This window comes from Colobus angolensis, unplaced genomic scaffold (assembly GCF_000951035.1).
Source record: "Colobus angolensis palliatus isolate OR3802 unplaced genomic scaffold, Cang.pa_1.0 Scaffold8, whole genome shotgun sequence".
Classification (NCBI taxonomy): domain Eukaryota; kingdom Metazoa; phylum Chordata; class Mammalia; order Primates; family Cercopithecidae; genus Colobus; species Colobus angolensis.
Window position 1 is genome coordinate 7,005,304 of NW_012121820.1, and position 19,745 is coordinate 7,025,048.

At 42.7% G+C, this 19,745-nt stretch overlaps 1 protein-coding gene across 5 annotated transcripts in view; it reads left to right on the forward strand.

Moving 5' to 3' along the window:
* Positions 1-19,745, forward strand: part of SLC13A3 (solute carrier family 13 (sodium-dependent dicarboxylate transporter), member 3) — a 130,368-nt gene that overhangs the window by 89,849 nt on the left and 20,774 nt on the right. For 4 of the 5 annotated variants that reach the window (XM_011928854.1, XM_011928858.1, XM_011928855.1 and 1 more), the window contains exons 4-9: positions 113-179; positions 2,863-3,048; positions 6,619-6,744; positions 9,776-9,871; positions 10,871-10,975; positions 15,345-15,442. In XM_011928854.1, coding sequence (XP_011784244.1) covers positions 113-179; positions 2,863-3,048; positions 6,619-6,744; positions 9,776-9,871; positions 10,871-10,975; positions 15,345-15,442 — 678 coding nt within the window. The remainder of the gene's footprint in view (positions 1-112; positions 180-2,862; positions 3,049-6,618; positions 6,745-9,775; positions 9,872-10,870; positions 10,976-15,344; positions 15,443-19,745) is intronic. The other variant, XM_011928857.1, reaches the window with a different exon arrangement.

The following is a 19,745-nucleotide window of genomic DNA, read 5'->3' on the forward strand; positions in this document are numbered from 1 at the left end:
ACAGTATAGGATCCTTGGCAAAGAAAGCATTCTTGACTAACTTCACAAGATTTGGGATACTCCTGTTCCATTCACTACATTACGCTAAAGACATCATGCTCTTTCCTCCTAGCTGCTGTGCGGAGAAACGGCCTACACACTGTGCCCACGGAGATGCAGTTTCTCGCCAGCACAGAAGCGTAAGTTATTGGTGAAATTCGTAGAGGAGACAGTGCTTGATTCAAGGAGACAATGAACAAGAATTCAATGCTGCAAATCATTTTCCTCCCATCCCTGAATTTTTCTCCAAATGACCTAATGCCTAAGTTTCCACCATTCATCTCTGTGGCTTAAACATTAACCTCAACAGCCTCCTTTAAAAAAAAAATGCAGACATGAAAAGGGTAGGGCAGTATATTAAATCCCTAAAGATCTGGTGAGATTGAGGATCACAGGTACCTTCCTCTTGAAAGAAGAGAGCCGGAAGAGCAAGATAGCACAAACTGCATGACACAATGAGGAGAGGGATGCAGGCAGGGTTAACAGTCCATACAGACAAAAAAATACCTTATAAAACAATAACAGCCCTTCACCCTACATGACTTAGAAAGCATCTTCACATTGGTGTTGAAATCGCATTTAGTCTAGAGTATCCTTTGCATTATGGCAATGTAGTTAAGATCATAGGATTTGGAGTCGCAAACACCTGACTTGGAACTCTGGCTCTGCTCCATACTGGCTGTGTGAGATAATGAGATAATGTAGATAGAGCAGGTTGGCTGGACCTTACATGTCCAGATGTTAGCACTTGTTATTATGGCATTGTGATCTCAATTTAACAGTGATGACACAAGTGGGAGCCAAGCAATCTACTCAAGACAGTGCTGGGCATTGATCTGGTCTATTTCATTCATTCAGCAAATATTTATTCAGAGCTTACGATGAGCCAGGCACTATTTTAGGGATGGAGATACAGCAAGGAACAGACAGAAAGCCCAGCCCTTATGGGTTTACATTCTAGTGGCAAGAAACGGATAAGTGAATATAATCCATGGTTTTTTGGGTGGTGGATAAGCTTAGGAGAGAGATCAAAGCAGGAAAGAGGGTAGGGGAGGCGAGCTGGTAAGTGGGAAGGGGCAGTCTGAATGTGAGTAGTCAGGGAAGTCCTCACAAGAAAGTCGTGCCTGAGCAAATCTCTGCAAGAGGTGGGGAGTGGTGGGGGTATCCATGGGAAGAGTATTCTCAGCATGTGGACCAGCACATGCAAAGCTCCTGAGAGGTCAAAGAGCAGCCAGGAAGCCAGTGTGGCTGGAGAATCTCAGTTACTTGGGAGGCTGAGGCAGGAGAATCGCTTGAACCCCGGAGGCAGAAGTAGCAGTGAGCTGAGATCACGCCATTGCACTCTAGCCTGGGTGACAAGAGTGAAGCTCTGTCTCAAATAAATAAATAAATAATAGATAAATAAAAATAAACAAAATAAAATAAAATTGATAATGCTATATATGCTGTTTTGTAACCTGCTATTTCCCTTTTTTTCCTTCATTTCAGTCTGTTTCCAAATACCTATTTTACTTAATGGAGAATAGTGGACATCAAATAATGCCATAATGTTGGCCTCAACAATGCCAACATTATGAGCTTTTAATTATATACTTAAAAATTCTTAATTTCATTATTTCCCAAAACTCTTTAACTGTACAAGGAAAACAACCCAGAAAACAGAGAAAAAATATGTAATTCCACTCCTGGGAAAGATATCAAAACAACTTGCATATATTTCTAGACTTTAAATATTTTTATATTCATGAAACATAGCTATTTCTTTATTTTTATTTATTACTTATTAATTTTTTTTAGAGACAGTGTCTCACTCTGTCACCCAGGCTGGAGGGCAGTGGGGCAATCATAGCTCACTACAGCCTCAAACTTTTGGGCTCAATCAACCCTTCTGCCTCAGCCTCCCAGGTAGCTGGAACTACAGGTGTGTGCCACCATGCCCAGCTGATTTTTTTTTTTTATAGAGATGGGATCTCACTATATTGCCCAGGTTGGTCTCAAACCCCTGTCCTCAAGCAATCCTTTGCCGTGGTCTCCCAAAGTGTTGGAGTTATAGGAGTGAACCATCACGCCCATGAGTATTTATACAATAAAAAACTAAATGGTACTGTGACATGCCTTTTCACCGTAGTTTGTGAATGGATAACTTTCATCTTAATAAGCATCCATTTAATAGCTGCACTGGTGTTCCATCCAGGAAGAGAGTCATCTTTATTATCAGCCCCTTTTTGATGGACATTTAGACTGTTCTTCATTTAAATTATATTTAATGGCATGGTAAGTTCCCTTGTACCCACACCTGAGAGACACTTGTCTATTTCTTTAGGATACATTCTTTTTTTTTATTTACTTTTTTTTTTTTTTTTTGAGACGGAGTCTCGATCTGTCGCCCAGGCTGGAGTACAGTGGCCGGATCTCAGCTCACTGCAAGCTCCACCTCCCGGGTTTACGCCATTCTCCTGCCTCAGACTCCTGAGTAGCTGGGACTACAGGCACCCGCCACCTCGCCCGGCTAGTTTTTTTTTTGTATTTTTTAGTAGAGACGAGGTTTCACCGTGTTAGCCAGGATGGTCTCGATCTCCTGACCTCGTGATCCGCCCTTCTCGGCCTCCCAAAGTGCTGGGATTACAGGCTTGAGCCACTGTGCCCGGCCAGGATACATTCTTAGAGTGGAATATCTGAACTGTAGAGTTGCACCTTGTTACAGGTTTTTGATACCTGTGCCAAATTACCTTCTAGAAAGATCACTCAGCTCCCCAACCCCTGGGCAGTCTGTGGCCTGTTCTCCATGTGTTCTGAATGGCTTCTCTTTGGATTTGTTTAAAGCAAAGACCACCCTGGGGAGACGGAGGTTCCACTGGATCTGCTGGCGGACTCCAGGAAGGAGGATGAATATCGTGGGAACGTCTGGAAGGGCTTCCTCATCTCTATCCCCTACTCAGCCAGCATTGGGGGCACAGCCACACTCACAGGCACAGCCCCTAACCTCATCCTGCTTGGCCAGCTCAAGAGGTAGAAAGCAAGAGTCCCCACCAGCAGGGAGGGTTCTGCTCCTCCCCTCCTCTTCCCTCCTTCATTCAGCATCCATGGAATGTATATTGAGGGCCTTCTCTGGGCCAGGCTCTGGGAACACAGCAATACACAAAATCCAGTGAGATCCCTGCCCTTGGGGAACTTCCATTCTGGCGGGAGAGACAGGCAATAAGTGAAAAAGCAAATGAATATAAAACATATCTGTGTGATAAGTTAGGAAAAAAATACAGCAGGGAAAGAGAGTAGAAGTGAGGAGAGTGGGGTGCTAGTTTATGTAGGTTGATCAGGGACACTGGTTCTCTCTGATTGGCTGACATTTGAGCAGAGACCTAGAAGGGAATGAGCCATGTGGACACAGGAGGGAAAGGCATTGCCGACAGCGACAGTGGGGAGTAGCTCCTACAAGGCTTGGGGGTGGAGCTGTTCCTGGGGAGGTTCAGGGACCAGCAGGAATACCAGGGAGACTAAGAGCCTGGGGCGACGGGAAGGTGAGAAGACATAAGGTAATAGTGGTAAGTGTTGTCTAAGGACTCCAGCTTTTCCTCCAAGTGAGATGGGGGTCGTTGGAAAGGTGACAGCAGAGGAGTAACCCAGTAGGGGGCATGGGTCTGTGGCTGTCATGGCCCAAGAGAAGCTTTCCAGCCATAAGCAGAGTCCCCCAGTGGAGTGGTCTCTGCTGGGAGCTAAAGTCTCCCACCCCTGGAAGTGGTCAACAGTGACTGGGTGGCCGGTCAGGACATGAGGATAAGAGAAAGATGCTCCAACTGCACAACTTGCCGCTCCCATTATTTTAAACCTCTGGTTTCCAAGATTTTAAAACTTCAGTATTTCAAGATCCTGTCTCTAAGACTTTTAGGTTCTAGGATTCCAAGGCAGGGTTTCTAAGATTCCTTGCAGTGGAGATGTAGCATAGGTTCATTTAATTTACATAAATGCAAATGTAAGCATTTGGCCAACAAAGGGCACCAAAAAGTATTTGATATTCAACATGGCCGCAAATACTAGCTGACTTCTTTACCTGTTGCCCAACCAAAGAATCAAAAACACATGGGGATGAAGGGAGGCCCTGCTGATCTCCCGGATAGAGGTTTGCTATGTGTGCAACCCTCAGTAACATACACAAGTGAGTAATTACAGGTATTTTCACAAGAGATTTTAGTACACCCGTGTTTGGCCTTGTGCTGATTTTAAAACCTTAACCCCTGGATGAGATGAATTGCCAATACATTCTCAGATTCCAAAATGCTTTGATTTTAAGATTTGATGATGGAAACCAGTGATTGTCAACCATGAACTGGGAGAGGTGAAAAACAACCAAAAAAAAAAGAGGTCGTAGGTGTGTTTCACCAATTGATTTAAGCCCGCTGAGTTTTACTGCAAACCTTAGATGTCTTTTTATCTCTATCCTTTAAAGAAGGCTGGCTGTGCCTTCTGGTTTTAGCTCACTGACAGAAAAACCAGAAGCAAAGATGATCCTGCTTTCGGTGTGGGGAGGATCTAGGCTCAGCCCTTTAGTGTTCTGCGGAGGGTGAAGGTAGGCATTTGGTATTAGGGTTTGCCGGGACCCATCCCCAGGGCTGGACAGGAAGATGTGGGCTCTGGGGATGGAGAGCAGAGCCTAGGTTGGGGATGTGGAGAATTGGAGGGGAGCAGTTGTTGTCAAAGCGTTTTCAGGCTGCCTGCCTGCCCTGATATGAGTAGGACTTTGTTCCAACCTGAAATGAAATTAGGGAAATTATATGTTTTTTATACGTTTATTTCATATTTATATTTTCTAAAATATATCTTATGTATATTTAAGTATATAATATATTATATTAACATATAATACATAAAATATATAATATTAACTATATATACAGTAAAAATACGAAATGTAGGATTTCAAGTTAAATTACATGCAAATCTTATGCAACACAAGGGCTCAAATGTAGACCCTCTGGTGTAGGAAGAGGGGATTTAAAAGGAATGCTAGGTAATATGTGATTTTGATTCTCCAGCTGAGAACAGGAGAAGCCCTGGGAGACAGGAGAAGTGATTGCCCTGAGTGTTCCTTTAGCCCGTGTTGCCAAAATACATTTTATTGGTTTATTCTGATTATAAAATGATATTGGCACATTAAAGAACATTTGGAAAATGTAGAAGAAGAAGTTTGAAATACCTTCAATCCCACTGTCAATATTTTAAGACTTTCTTCTAGACTTTTCTATGTCCATATATTAAATGTGTATATATTTAACGTTTTTGCCACTATGCTCTTAATACAGTTTTATAGTCTGATTTTATTATTAAAAATTTTTAGAAAACATAATTTTTAGTGACTATGTATTATCTTATTTTGGGTGTATATACTTTAATCTTAAGCATTTAGATTGTTTTCATTTTATGATAATTATTATTTTGCTATTACAAATTATGTAACTGACCACACACTTGCTGATATTTTAATATTTTTAAAACAATATTTTTATTTTGTCTAATTATAGTGGTATACTTATTCATTGTAGAAAATACAAGTAGAGAAAAAGGAGGAAATAAAAACCTCTTAGAATCCCACTATATAGAGTTTATTAATATTTTTGTTTGCTTATTTATTATATAATAACTGTTAATGTTTTGGTTTATTTACTTATTTATTTACCTAGAAATGTCCGTGAGTGTCCACATACTTTTGTATACATCATTCTATAACTTACTTTTCCTCTTTTCAATCTAGCACTTATATTCCTGACCACATTTCTGGTTTTTTGTTTTAAAGTTTATTTCTAGTAGTAGAATTTCTGGATAAAAGGATATGCACATTTTTAAGACTCTTACTGCATTTTACCAAATCCCTCTCCAGAAAAGAGTATTCTGATGAACAAACATCAAGAATCTGCCTGTTTTTCCACATCTTCACCAGCACTAAGTGTTATTGCCCTTCATCCTTTCAGGCTTGATGATGTCTTAATAAAACTGAGATTGGACACCGTTCAGCAGAGAAAGAACTCATCGACATCACCATTGCCTGGACAAAATGCCCAGGGTCTTTGAGCATGTATAATAAGGAGGGCAAAGGTTTCAGCCTGCAGATGTGTTATCCTTGACTCCCACATTCATTAAAAACATTTTCATGAATTGCCAACATTTAAACATCACATAATTTCAAGTAAAACCCAAACCTGGGCTTACTGGCCCTGCACTCTTGCATGGCAACCCTGGGGGAGCAAATAGCAGCTGACCCCTTTAATGAGCACAGCTCTCTTCAATTCACCATGGCCCGGCCTGGCCTGTTTCACTCACTCACGTACCTGTCTGACCTCCAGGGGGCAGAGATTTTGACTGTAGGGCACCCATTGGTCCCATTAGGTCAGAAGCCAGCAGCCTCCAAAGAAGAGGAAAAAAGAGTGCTTCTATTAGAATAGGTGGAAAACAATGTTCCCAAGACTTCCATGGGACCCTCTCATTCCCCTCTTGACCCACTACTACTAGTACCACCTGGTCTCCTCTGCCACTCCCCAAATGGGCATGGCTGCCCTTGGCCTGTTCTCATCTCCCACTGTTCTCCAGTTTCTTTCCACAGTGTGACGTGGTGAATTTCGGCTCCTGGTTCATTTTCGCCTTCCCTCTTATGCTGTTGTTCCTGTTGGCAGGCTGGCTCTGGATCTCCTTCCTGTACGGGGGACTGAGCTTCAGGTATCTCTCATTTTCTTCTTGGCAGGTAGAGTGGGGAAGCAGGGAGTGGCCTTTCTAACCTCAGCATCTGCCTATGAAAACTGAGGATGATTGTTATTTCATGTCATATTCTCATTTCTTTTATGTATGTGTGTGTGTATGTATGTATGTATGTATGTATTTAGTTCTACACACAGGGTCTTGCTCTGACGCCCAGGCTGGGGTGCAATGGCACAATCATAGCTCATTGCAGCCTCAATCTCCCGAGTTCAAGTGTTCCTCTGGCCTCAGACTCCCAAGTAGCTGGGACTACAGGCGAGTACTACTGTGCCTGGATAATTTTTTTTTTTTTAATCTTTTGTAGAGACAGGTTCTCATTATATTGCCCAGGCTGGTTTCAAACTTCTGGCCTGAAGCGATCCTTACTGTCTTGGCCTCTCAAAGCTCTAGGATAATAGGTGTGAGCCACCATGCTAGCCATGTTCTCATTTCTTGACCTCCCAGGGATGTGAGGATTAAGTGAGAGGGGTGACCTGCCTGCCACACCCAGACCCTTTGTTGATGTCACATATTATTACTAATTATTAATAGTATTATCTTTAAGGTAAACACTCTTGACCAGAGATGAGGGGAGTGCACTATTTCCCATTTTATGGGGCCCTGATACAGAAGATAATTTGGGGAGGCATGAGGACAAAATATTAAATAACACCAAATCATATTATGGGCAATATGTCTTTATCAACTCTCATCACCCAGTCTACTTATGTTAAGGAGAAAGTCTCAGTTGGGTGCTAAAGAAACCATAATATCTAACATTTTCAAATCAACCTCTCAACAAAGAAAGAGCAAGCTTCAGACCCAGAGACTTGAGCCAGAAATGATGTCTAGACAAAATATAATACTGGCATTTTGTTTTCCTTTATTTATTTTGGTTACTTCAATTACTTTTTAATATGGCTACGTTAATTTGGATAGGCAACACATACATATGGTTCTCAAAAATCAAAACAACACTAAGAGGTATGCAGTGAGAACCCCTCTTCCCAACCATGGGCCTCTTCACCCACGATATCCTCCCAAACAAGCATCCACTTTTATTGGTTTCTTGTGTAATCTTTCAGAGTTTTCTTAAGCAAATATGAGTAGACATAGATATCTTTTTCTGGTGACAGGCCTCCCTGACAGATTTTGGTTTTTTATTTTATTTATTTACTTTATTTATTTAGACAAAGTCTCATTCTGTCACCCAGGCTGGAGTGCAGTGGCACCATCTCGGAGTGCAACCTCCACCTCCCAGGTTCAGGCCATTCTCCTACCTCAGCCTCCAGAGTAGCTGGGACTACAGGTTCTTGCCACCTTGCCTGGCTAATTTTTTGTGCTTTTTTTTTTGTAGAGATAGGGGTTTACTCTGTTGGCCAGGCTGGTCTCAAACTCCTGACCTCAAGTGATCCACCCACCTCGGCTCCCCAAAGAGCTGGGATTACAGGCATGAGCCACCCATGCCCAGCTGTTTTTTAATTTTTATTTTATTTTTTCTCTTTTACCTTGCAACTCTAGCTCAAAGGAAACAAGCATTTTTATAAGATACATTTCCAGAAGTGGGATTTCTGGATCAGAGAATAAACACATTTTTATTTTAATAGATATTGTCAAATCATTCTTCATAAAAATTTTACATGTTTCCTCTCCCATGCACAATATATGAGAGTGTCTGCTTCCTTGCAGCAAAGTGGATTTTTGCCAATCTGATAAGAGAAAAATAACTTGTGTTTATTTTATGAAGAGTAACTTTAGGAAACTTCTCATAGGTTTGGAAGCATATGAAAAGTTTGTTCATCGGTATTTTCTTTCCTGTGAATTGTGAAACCGTGTGTTCATATTTTTATACATTTTTTCAAATGGGTTGTTGGTCCTGTTCTTACTAGTTTCTGGTACGCTTTATATTTTGGAAAGATGAGTGCTTATTCTGCAATAAAAGCTACATTTTTTTCCTGATTTGTCTTTTGGCTTTGCTTATGGTGCTTTTCTCTCTAAAGAATTGTTTTAATTTTTTTTCAATCTTTTCTCACATAGTTTCTGAAATTTCAATTACAGCTTAGAAAGGTTTTCCTAATACAGGACTTATAAAAGAATAATCACATTTTCTTCTAGTATTATATTTTTTACATTTAAACTTCTGATCTATTTGGAGTTCATCTTTATGGTACAGTGTGAAGTTTAGATTCAACTTCATTTTTTTTTGTCCCAAATGGTCACCCAGTGTTCTAACACCATTTATGGACACACAACATTTTACTATTTTGATGAAGTCAAATTTATCTATCTTTGGTGGCTTGTGCTTTGACATCATATTGAAGAAATTGTTTCCTATTCCAAGGGCATGGAAATTTACCCCTGCCTTTTCTTCTGAGAGTTTTATGGCTTTAGCTCTAACATTTAGGTCTTCAATCCATTTTGGGTTTAATTTTGTATGTGGTGTGAGGTAGGGGTCCAGATTCATTCTTTTCCACTTGGCTATCCAGTTTTCCTAGCACCATTTGTTGAAAGGCTATTCCTTCACCCATTATTCAGTCTTGGTACCCCTGTCAAAAATCAATTGGCCATAGGTGGATGGGTTTATTTCTTGGCTCTCAATTCTGTTCCATTGATCTATATTCTGATACCATTTACTGAATAGTCCATCTTTTCCACACCAATCTGAGATAGCAACTTTATCATAGACTAAATTCTCACTTGTGACTAAGTCTGTGTCTAGACTTTCTGCTTTGTTCCATTGATTCCTCTGTTTATTCATGTGCCTGTTTGACCCACTCATGGATTTTAAGACTGGGAGTCATATGATCAGATTCACATTCTTAAAGATCAACCAGGCTGTACGTGGGGAGAACAACTGTAGCAAAGGAAGACAGTTGCAGGGAGACCAGCCATCAGGTAGTTGCAGCCTCCTGGACAGAGAGGATGTGACTTGGTCAGGTGGTGGTGGTGGTTGTAGGTGAGAAGTTAGTTATACCTGCAGTGCACACTGCTAACCTCCCACTTTCTGTTTCAGGGGCTGGAGGAAGAATAAATCTGAGATAAGAACCACTGCAGAAAACAGGGCTCGAGCTGTAATTCGGGAAGAATACCAGAACCTGGGGCCCATCAGGTATATGGGGGTCCTTGGGTTGAGGAAAGAGCTGAGTCTTAAATGCTCAGGAAAGCTTCCTCCTGGCCTGGCCTTGGGCCCATGGGGGCTGAGCTCCAGGGGAATTCCAGGACCCATGGCCTGGGAGCCTAGAGGTGGAGGATGGGAGGTGGTTTACATAGTCAACCTTTTGCCCTGGTGCTGGGGTAGAAACCTGAGGACCAAAAAGCCCCTCAGAATGTACTTACAGTGGGATCTGCTATCTTCCACCCAAGGCACCATTTCCCTCCCGGTACACAGAATACCTGACACTATCTCAGGTGGCTTCCAGGACCTTGTTTAATTCATATTTCCATATGGTGAAAATAATGGGTTCAGTAGGCCTGTGTTCAGGGACCAGCGGTGCCACTCATGTCCTGTGTGGCTTTGGACATGGCACTAACCCTCTCTGGGCCCTGCTCTCCAGTCTTTGAAATGGGTACATTGAGTAACTAGCTCCTCCAACTCTTGGAAATCCTCTCTTTCCACCTCCATCCACCCTCTCTCCACGTCTGTCCCCTCTCTGTGTCTTCTCCTCTCAGTGTAGACAGACTGTGTGTTTTTATGTCTCTCTCTCTCTCTCTCTCTGTATGAATGCTCCTCTTTCTCTTTGCCTACTGCATTTCTGTCTCTTTTTTCTTTCTGCTTTTTGGATTCTGTCTCTGTTTCTCACTTTCTTGATTTTCTGTAGGACCCTGGGAAACTCCTGGTGATAATGAAGCGCATGGTTTCGGGGAGGGGGTGACTTGAGGCTCAGGAAGGATCCTGAGGGAGCGTGGAAGTCCTAGGACAGGAATCATTTACAGTCCATTGGTGCCCCTCCCCTTGTTCTGGGCACTCCCTGGGGAGTGGATGACTTCAGCTTTCTCAGAGGCAGATCCCGGGCCCAGTCACTCCCAGTGAGCAGCTGCCTGAGCCTGTGCCTGCTGCAGTCTGCCTGAAACCCAGGGTCACCATCATGCCTGCATGTCTGTGCCACAGGTTTGCCGAACAGGCTGTTTTCGTCCTTTTCTGCATGTTTGCCATCCTCCTCTTCTTCCGGGACCCGAAGTTCATCCCTGGCTGGGCCAGCCTCTTCACTCCTGGGTGAGACTCTGGGGACCCACAGGGAGGAGTCCAACAGGGAGGATTCTGGGCTGGGCCACCTGGAGCTGGAGAGGCAGCATTGTAGCTGGGGAGACCTGCATCCAAGTTTCCATCTCTTGTCCCATATGATTATTAATAGCTCCCTCTTTCACTCTCAAAAGAGTTTAGGTTTGGGTGATAAAATATGACTTCTCATGTGTTGGGAGCTCTGGATTTGGAGTCAGACTAAACTGAGTTAGAATTCTAGCTCTGCCACTTATGAGCTGCGTGACTGAGCAAATCGTTCATTCATTCAATCAACATTGATTGAGAACCTATTATGTGCTAAGCGGCATGCTGGGTGCTGGAACACAGACAAAAGCAAGTAGTTAGACAACAAAATAACTGCACTGCAATGAGTGCTATGAAGGAAAGAGTGAGAGGATTATGCTATAAAATAATAGAGCAGGGACATTGACTTTGGACAGTTCTGGGAAGAGCCAAAGCTTAGGAAGACTGCAGGTGAAAGCAGTGGAAATACACTGGGAATGTCTACTGAATCCTGAGTCAGAACAAACATAGCATGTTTGAGAAACTGAGAAAAGCCCAGTGGGACCGAAGCCTGGTGGGAAGGAAGGAAAGTGGGTGAGGAAGGGTAGGGGAGGGCCAGATTAGAGTGTCTTTTCAGGCATGTTATGCATTTTGATTTTTTTTTTTTTTTTTGTGAGCAGTGGGCAGCCATTGGAGGGTTGTAAGCTACTCAACCTCTTTGTGCCTCAGTTTTCTAATCTGTAAAATGATATTATAATAGTACATTTCTCATTGGCTTGTTGTAAAGATAAATGAGTTAATATATGTCAGGTGATTAAAATGGCTCATAGAAAGAACTCAATAACTGTTAGCTATATTCATTAGGAAATGGGTAGTGGGGGCAAAAATATAGATGAGGAGAATAATTAGGAGTTATAACATCATCTAGATGGCCCCTGTCTTTTTGGGCCAAATCTGGTCCGCCACTTGATTTTGAATGACTTTTACATTTTTTAAATGGCTGTGGAAAAATCAAAAGACAGTGTCTTGTAATGCACGAAAATTATATGAAATTCAAATTTCAGTGTCTGCAAATAAAGTTTTATTGACACACAGCCACACCTATTCAGTTACATATTGTCTATGGCTGCTTTCACACTCCAATGTCAAATGTGAGTCCAGACAAACACCATGTGGCCTGCAAAGCCAAAATACTTACTGTGTGGTTTTTTACAGGAGACATTTGCTGACCCCTGGTCTGGGGGACGGCTTGAGTGAGGGTGGTAGCAATGGCAATATAGCAGTCAAGATATCATTCAAAGTTAAATGTGGAACTTGCGCTGGGTTGGTTTGGGGGGTGTGAATGAAAGGAGTGCCTGCATGAATGGTGGTTAGTTGGAGAAGAATATTTTTTAGAGGGCTGGGAATGGCTTATTCATAATTCTATTTTGGACTTGGTTTAGACTTGTCAAGCTCAATAGCCAGTTGGATATGCAGGACTAGAGCTCAGAAGAGATGTTTAGGTTGCATATATAGATCTGGGAGTTACTGTGTAAATTTGGGAGTTAAATCCATGGGAATCAATGGGCTCAGCTATGGAAAGTGTTTAAGAAGAATATAGAAGACCATGAGGAACCCCAGCACTTGGGAGCTGGGGAGAGGAAAATGAGTTTACTAGAGAAACAGAGAGATGGTGAGTGAAGTAGAAGGAAAACTTAGAGCTATGGACCAGTAAAAGCCAAGAGAGGGGAGTGTTTTAAGAAGTGTGAGTGGGCACCATGTCAAATTCTGGTGTGGGTGGGAGCATGATTAAATAGAGATGTATCTGCTGGATTTGGTGAAATCTGATTATTTCAATTAGCCCCATCCAAGAGAGATATAATGTGAGCCACATATATATTTTAAATTTTTTGGTAGCTATATTAAAAAGGTGAAAAACAGATGAAACTAATATGAATAATATATTTTATGTATAAATTATTAGTGAGATATTTGGCATTTTTTTATGTGAAATCATCAAAATCTGGTGTGTATTTTACATTTAAAGCACATGTCAGTTTGGTCTTGCCACATTTCAAATGCCCACTAGTCCACATGTGGCTTGTGGCTACCATACTGGACAGTGCGATATCTCACCCTCTGGGCCTCAACCTCTTCCCTGGTAAAATGGATGACATAAATTCTGATCTCCTGAAGGTTGTCATAAGCAAGAAACAATATAATTTCATAAAGCCATGAAGCTGCCATTGCTCTTACCATTTTTTAATTTTTCCAAAATGTAGATGCTTTATTTTTTTCAGATGCAAAATGAGCATTATAAGCTTTTCAACAATACAGAAAATGTGAAAATCAGCCAAATCTCAGTCTCTAATTCTGATACACATCTTTCCTGACTTTTAAAAAATGCCTATCTGAGTACTGTTCTACATTGTGATCACGCTGTTATCAGACTGTATACATTTGTCAAGACTTGTTAAACTATACCCTTAAAATGGGTGCTTTTTATTGCATGTTAATTACACCTCAATGAAACATATGCCAATTGGCTTTTAGAACTCTATTAAAAAGAAGATATTTTTTAACAGAAACATGATCACGTCGACATATTATTTGTAATCTGCTTTTTAATTTTGTATAGAATTTCAAAAGCTATGCATACTCATGAAAATTCAAACAATGCTGAATTGAAAAAGAATAAGTTAGTGGCTCTTTATCCACTTTATGTCCCACTGCCCAGAGATGATCGCACTGAGCAGTTTGGTGTGTGACATTCCAGATATGCACACATATCTTCATACATACACACATACAAATATGTATACATATAACAAAAGACTGTAAAATATAATAATATGATCGTGGACAACTTGCCATTTTGAACTTCATTCTTTTTTTTTTTATTTTATTTTCTTGGACTCAGGTCACAACTTCATTCTTTTAAAACACTGCATAGTTACAGAATGGGAGCACTTTGATTTATTTAACCAATTCCTTATTAGATTGTGTTCAATGCTTCAAATACAAGCTTTTAAAATGAAATTTACAGGGTATCTTGGTTGTATTTCTATGTCAATACATAGAGATTGATATTATCTTTTATCTTTTTTAAAACAGATGCAATGTACTTCATAATATAAATGGAACACAATTTCTTTAAATGTGTCTATCAAAAATCTTCCCATTTTTTTACTCTTATCAATAATGAACATCCTTGCACATAATCTGTGTACAAAAGTACGACTATTTCTCAAGGTTAAATACCTAGAAGTAGGATAACTGGATCAAAGGGTATTTACATGTAAAATTGGAAACATGTTGCTAAATGCCCCAGGAGGTTAAACTGGTTTATTCTTTCACTAAGGGCGTATGTTCCCAATGCCTTCACCAGTTTTACTCCCCTTTTCAAGTCTTGCCTGTTGGCAGATGAATGGTATACCATTAGTGTTTTGATCTGCATTTCTCTGATTATAATGATACTGACCATCTCTTCCAACTTCTTGTCTGTTTGAATACTCTCCTTTCCAAATGTGTGAGTGGAAAGAGCTCTGGTTAGTAATGAGCTCTAGGCTTCGTTGAACTTGGAGCCAGAACAATCTGAGTTTAAGGCCAGAGTCTACAGAATGGGAACACTTTGATGTATTTAACCAATTCCTTATTGAATTGTGTCCAATGCTGAAAATAAAAACTTTAAAAATAAAATTTACAGGGTATCTTGGTTGTATTTGTATGTCAGTGTAACAAAATGACTTGCTCAGGGTCTGGCCTTGAACAGGTTGCTTCTGTTCTTTGACCCTCTGATTCTCCACCTGAAATGGAAAGTGCCTGCCCCGAGGGCTTAATGTCTCCCCTAAAGGACACATTGTGGATGCTTGAAAGGTGACAGTTAGGTTTTGAGGGGCCATGAGGTTGGGTCAATCTGGGTTCCACTGGTGTGAGTGGGCTGTATCTCAATGTGGTCAGCTGCCCATCCCAGGAGGGATTCAAGCACAAGCTGAACAAAGACAGGGTTCTTACAGGAGTCCCGGTGAGGGTGATTTATGGGGGTTCCAAGGATTCCAATATTCTGCGGCCCTCAGATTCTCCCCTCTTTGGTCGACTCCCTCTTCCTAGGGTCCTTGAGTTGGGAGGATAAGCATTTGCTTGGGCACAAGCAGCATCTAAATGCCCCCGGGGAGCTGTGAATGAAGAGCTTTGCACCCTGCTTAGTGCATTGCAGGACAGAATCCAGTGGCCCAGCCTCCAACAATGGCCCCTTCACAGCAGGCCTAATTCCCTTCCACAAATCCTCCGTTACAAATCTGCCAAACCTCGGCCCACTGAGATGCCCAGGGTCACATGCTTTGGGGCCTTCTCATTGTAGGTTTCTTTCTGATGCCGTCACCGGCGTGGCTATTGTCACCATCTTGTTCTTCTTCCCGTCCCAAAGGCCCTCTCTCAAGTGGTGGTTTGACTTCAAAGGTAAGGTGGTCAAGGCTGGGGTCTTGGTGGGCTCAGTGAGGACTGCGGCATGGAGTGTGGTCATCAAGGGCCTGGAGCCCCCCCACTGCACTAACCACGTGGTCCTTCCTGCTTCTCCTTTCACTGTCTGAGCCGTTGCCTTGTCTGGGGACAGGGGTTAGCAACTACAGTCTTCAGACCAAATCCAGCCGGCTGTCTGTTTTTGAACAGCCTGTGAGCTAAGCACAGTTTTCAGATTTTTAACTGGTTGAAAAAAAAATCAAAAGAAAAACATTTCAGGACATGTGAAAGTTACATGAAATCTGAATTTCAGTGTCCACGTATCAAATTTGCTTTCCCCTAAGGAACCTATGGAAATTTATTTTCTTTAGCTATATTAGTACATACACAATAGCCTCAATTTTGCCTCTTGGCCCACGAAGCAAAAAATGTTTAGTTTTCTTGCCCTTTGCAGAAAAATGACCCCTTGGCCCAAAGCAGGAGTTGCACCTTGGCCATGCATGGAAAACACAAGCTGGGTTTCAACTGTATAGGAAGTGTTGGGCACTGAGAAAAAACTGCCTGAAGGCATTCAGATTCCATTTCTTAAAAATCGCTGAGTACCTCTAAACAAAATGTCGTAGACTGTGGCCTTCAGATTGCCAGCTTGCGACTCCCTCTGGTGTCCAGCAGATGTCTGCCAGAAGGTGACGCCAACACCTGAGGCTGCCACCTGGGGCAGTTGGATGAGCTCCTCCGGAGTCAGGAAATAGGGACCATAATCAAACTATTATCTATTGTTGAGAAAAATAGTGTCACTCAGGATAGCCCCAGCCATGGAAGAGTCAGGGTTTGAGTGTGGGGAGTATAGTGTATGTGTCCTGTAGGAAGATGAGGATTTTACAGGCTCCATAAACAGTTCTTTCTTTCTTCTTCTTTTTTTTTAGTGGGGTCTCACTGTCACCCAGGCTGGGGTGCAGTAGCACCATCACAGCTCAGTGCAGTCTTGAACTCTTGGGCTCCAGTGAACCTCCCACCTCAGACTCCCAAGAAGCATTGTAGCAGCTGGGCATGGTAGCTCACACCTATAATCCCAGCACTTTGGGAGGCTGAGGCGGGTGGACTGCTTGGGTCCAAGAGTTTGAGACTAGCCTGGGCAACATGGAGAAACCTCATCTCTACAAAAAATACAAAAAAACAAAAAATAGCTGGGCATGGTGAGGCACACCTGTAGTCCCAGCTACTTGGAAGGCTGAGGTGGATGAATTGATTGAGCCTGGCAGGTCAAGGCTGCAATGAGCTGTGATGGCACCCACTGCACTCTAGCCTGGGTGACAGAGTGAAACCCTGTCTCAAAAAAAAATTTTTTTTGTAGTAACAGGGATCTTGCTACATTACCCAGGCTGGTCCTGAACTCCTGACCTCAAGTGACCCTCCCATCTCTGCCTCCTGAAGTGTTGGGACTACAGGCATGAGCTACCATGTGTGACCCATAGTCAGTTCCTGTAGCATAGCCGGACCTCAGGGAGGCTGGAACTGGGTCTAAGGAGGCTGAGCTGTGGGCCTGCATACTCTACAGTTGAACAGGATTCAGCTTTTCTCCATTTCTGCTTCTCTTCCAGTCAGTCTTCTAACTGGCTATCCTCATCATTCCCTCTGTATATAATTTCTTAACCTTTTCCTAGTTTCTGCTGCTTGTTAGGTTTTGTACCTTTATAGTTTCTGCTTCATTTTAGTCTCTACTTTTGTTCCCTTGTAGTGTCTGATCCCCGTGGCTTCTGCTAGCTCCACTTCCTCATGTTTTCTATTCCCTGTGGCATCACCCCTCACACTTTCTGCCCCTTCCTAGCTTCTTCCCTATGGTGGCGGCCACTTCCTCATGGTATCCATCTGCTCCCTTGAGTCTCTGCTTCTGCCGAGCCTCTGTGTCCTCACAGTATCTGTTTCCTCCTGGCTTCTGCTTCCTCACCCAACTTCAGCCCAGTCATGCCCCCTGTGTGTCATGTGGCCTCTCTGTTCATTCTTTCACCTTCAGGTGTCACTTCTCTTCACCCAGTGGGTCTCTGTTTCCCATTGAGGCATCTGTAAGATGTAAGAGTCGGGTTGGTCCAGCTTGTTGTTCTTTGGGCAGATTTCTTCTCACAAGGCTACTTCACAGCCTCATAGATCCCTGGCCAGCCTATGGATCAGCTGCCCTTGGTCAGGTGCCCATCCATGGTTCTGGCACCGGGGGGTGAACTCACAATGCCCAGGGCTGTCTCTCAGCTGGGGCCATGGGGAAGGCCCTATTTTTACAGGGCAGGGAGCCCCCAAATTGGGGCTTAGTCTGGGAGGGTTCTTGGCTTCTTTATCCAGGAAGGAATTCCAGGGCAAGCCAGTGGTGTTAGACAGCAACTTTTATTGAAGCAGCAGTGCACAGCAGCAGCAGAGGTTCTGCTCCTTGTGGAGTGGGGCTACCCCATAGGCAGTGTGCCCAGAGTAGTAGCTCAAAGGCAATGCTGCAGTCATATTTATATGCACTTTTAATTATGTGCAAATTAAGGGGTAGTTTATGCAGAAATTTCTAGGATAAGGGTGTTAACTTTTAGGTTGTTGAGTCATGGCCATGAAAAGGGATGGTAACTTCTGGGTGTTGCCATGGCAATGGTAAACTGACACGGTATACTGGTGGGAGTGTCTTATAGAAAGCTGCTTCCACCCAGGACCTGTTTTAGCTGGTCCTCAATTTGGTCTGGTGCCCAAGCCCCACCCCTGGAGTGAGTCCCGCCTCCTACTTCACTATGACATAGCTGACTGGCATCCCAGCTCTGCTACTAATTTTCTGGGTGACCTCAGGGAGGCTTCTATATTCTCCGAGCCTTGCTTTCTCACTTAGAAAATGAGGGAGTCCCTTAGATGCCTTCCACCTCTGGCTTTTGCTGGCTTTATAGATCAGGAGTTGCAAACTCAACTGCCTACAGGGAGGTAACACTTATTTTATATATAAGATGTATATTCATATGTTTTATAAATATATAATCTATAAAACATATTATATAATATATAATATAGATTATATGCTATATATATATATATATATATATATTTGACCTATGTTTGTCTCCAGATGGAAGGTAACGTTTATATGCAGCAGATTGTGTTCAGGAAAATGTGTCTCAAGAAACACATGGCCCTCCTTGTCAATCTTTCCTTTCCCATTTTTGAAACAAAGAACAGTTTCCTTGTTATACAAAGGGAGACAACAGCTGAGGTCAGTAAGAAGTGGTGAGAGGCTGGGCGTGGTGGCTCACACCTGTAATCCCAGCACTCTGAGAGGCTGAGGTGGGTGCATCACCTGAGGTCACGAGTTTGAGAGCAGCCTGGCCAACATGGTGAAACCCTGTCTCTAACAAAAAATACAAAAATTATCTGAGTGTGGTGGTGCATGCCTATGCCTGTAACCCCAGCTACTTGGGAGACTGAGGCAGGAGAATTGCTTGAACCCAGGAGGTGGAGGTTGCAGTGAACCAAGATCATGCCACTGCACTCCAGCCTGGGTGAAAGAATAAGTCTGTCTCAAAAAAAAAAAAAAAAAAAAGGAAGTAATGACAGCCTCAGTCTCGTGGCAAGGCAGGGTCTGTGGAAAACTGGTGAGCCAATCCCCACTTAAATTAAAGGGGGCAGATATTACTTAGTTTCCACTGATTGTACCCATGCAGGAAAACAGAACTAGTTTTGTCAGATTTGCTGATTTTTCAAGAGAAGCCAAAAATCTAGATTTTTATGTGGAATCTCCCTGGTTTTAAATATTGGCAACTCATTCAAGTTGAAAAACAAATACTATGTGGGCCATCCACAGTAGCACTAAAACACGTGTGTTGAGTCTGGTCCATGGAATGCCAATGTGTGCCCTTAGCCAGGGGTCTTTGAACTGGAGTTTCCAGCATTGCCCAGCGGGTGGGGAGGGAACTCCATGAGCACTGCCTGTCCTTTGGCCACCAGTGACCCTGTGCAGACTTGGCTGATGTGATACTTTCTGCTATTTAACACTAAAGACTTTTGTGGAGTCTTATATTGTGGTCAGTAAGTTTCCAAAGAGAGTAAGTGACTTGTTCAAGGTCACACTGCTCATTAAAAAGAGTCAGGGCCAGGTGTGGTGGCTCACACCTGTAGTCCCAGTACTGTGGGAGGCTGAGGTGGGAGGATGGCTTGAGGTCGGGAGTTCAAGAAGAGCCTGGGCCACATAACAAGAGCCTGACTAAAAAAATTAAGAAATTAGCCTGTGTGGTGGCACACACCTGTAGTTCCAGCTACTTGGGAGGCTGAGGCAGGAAGATTGCTTGAG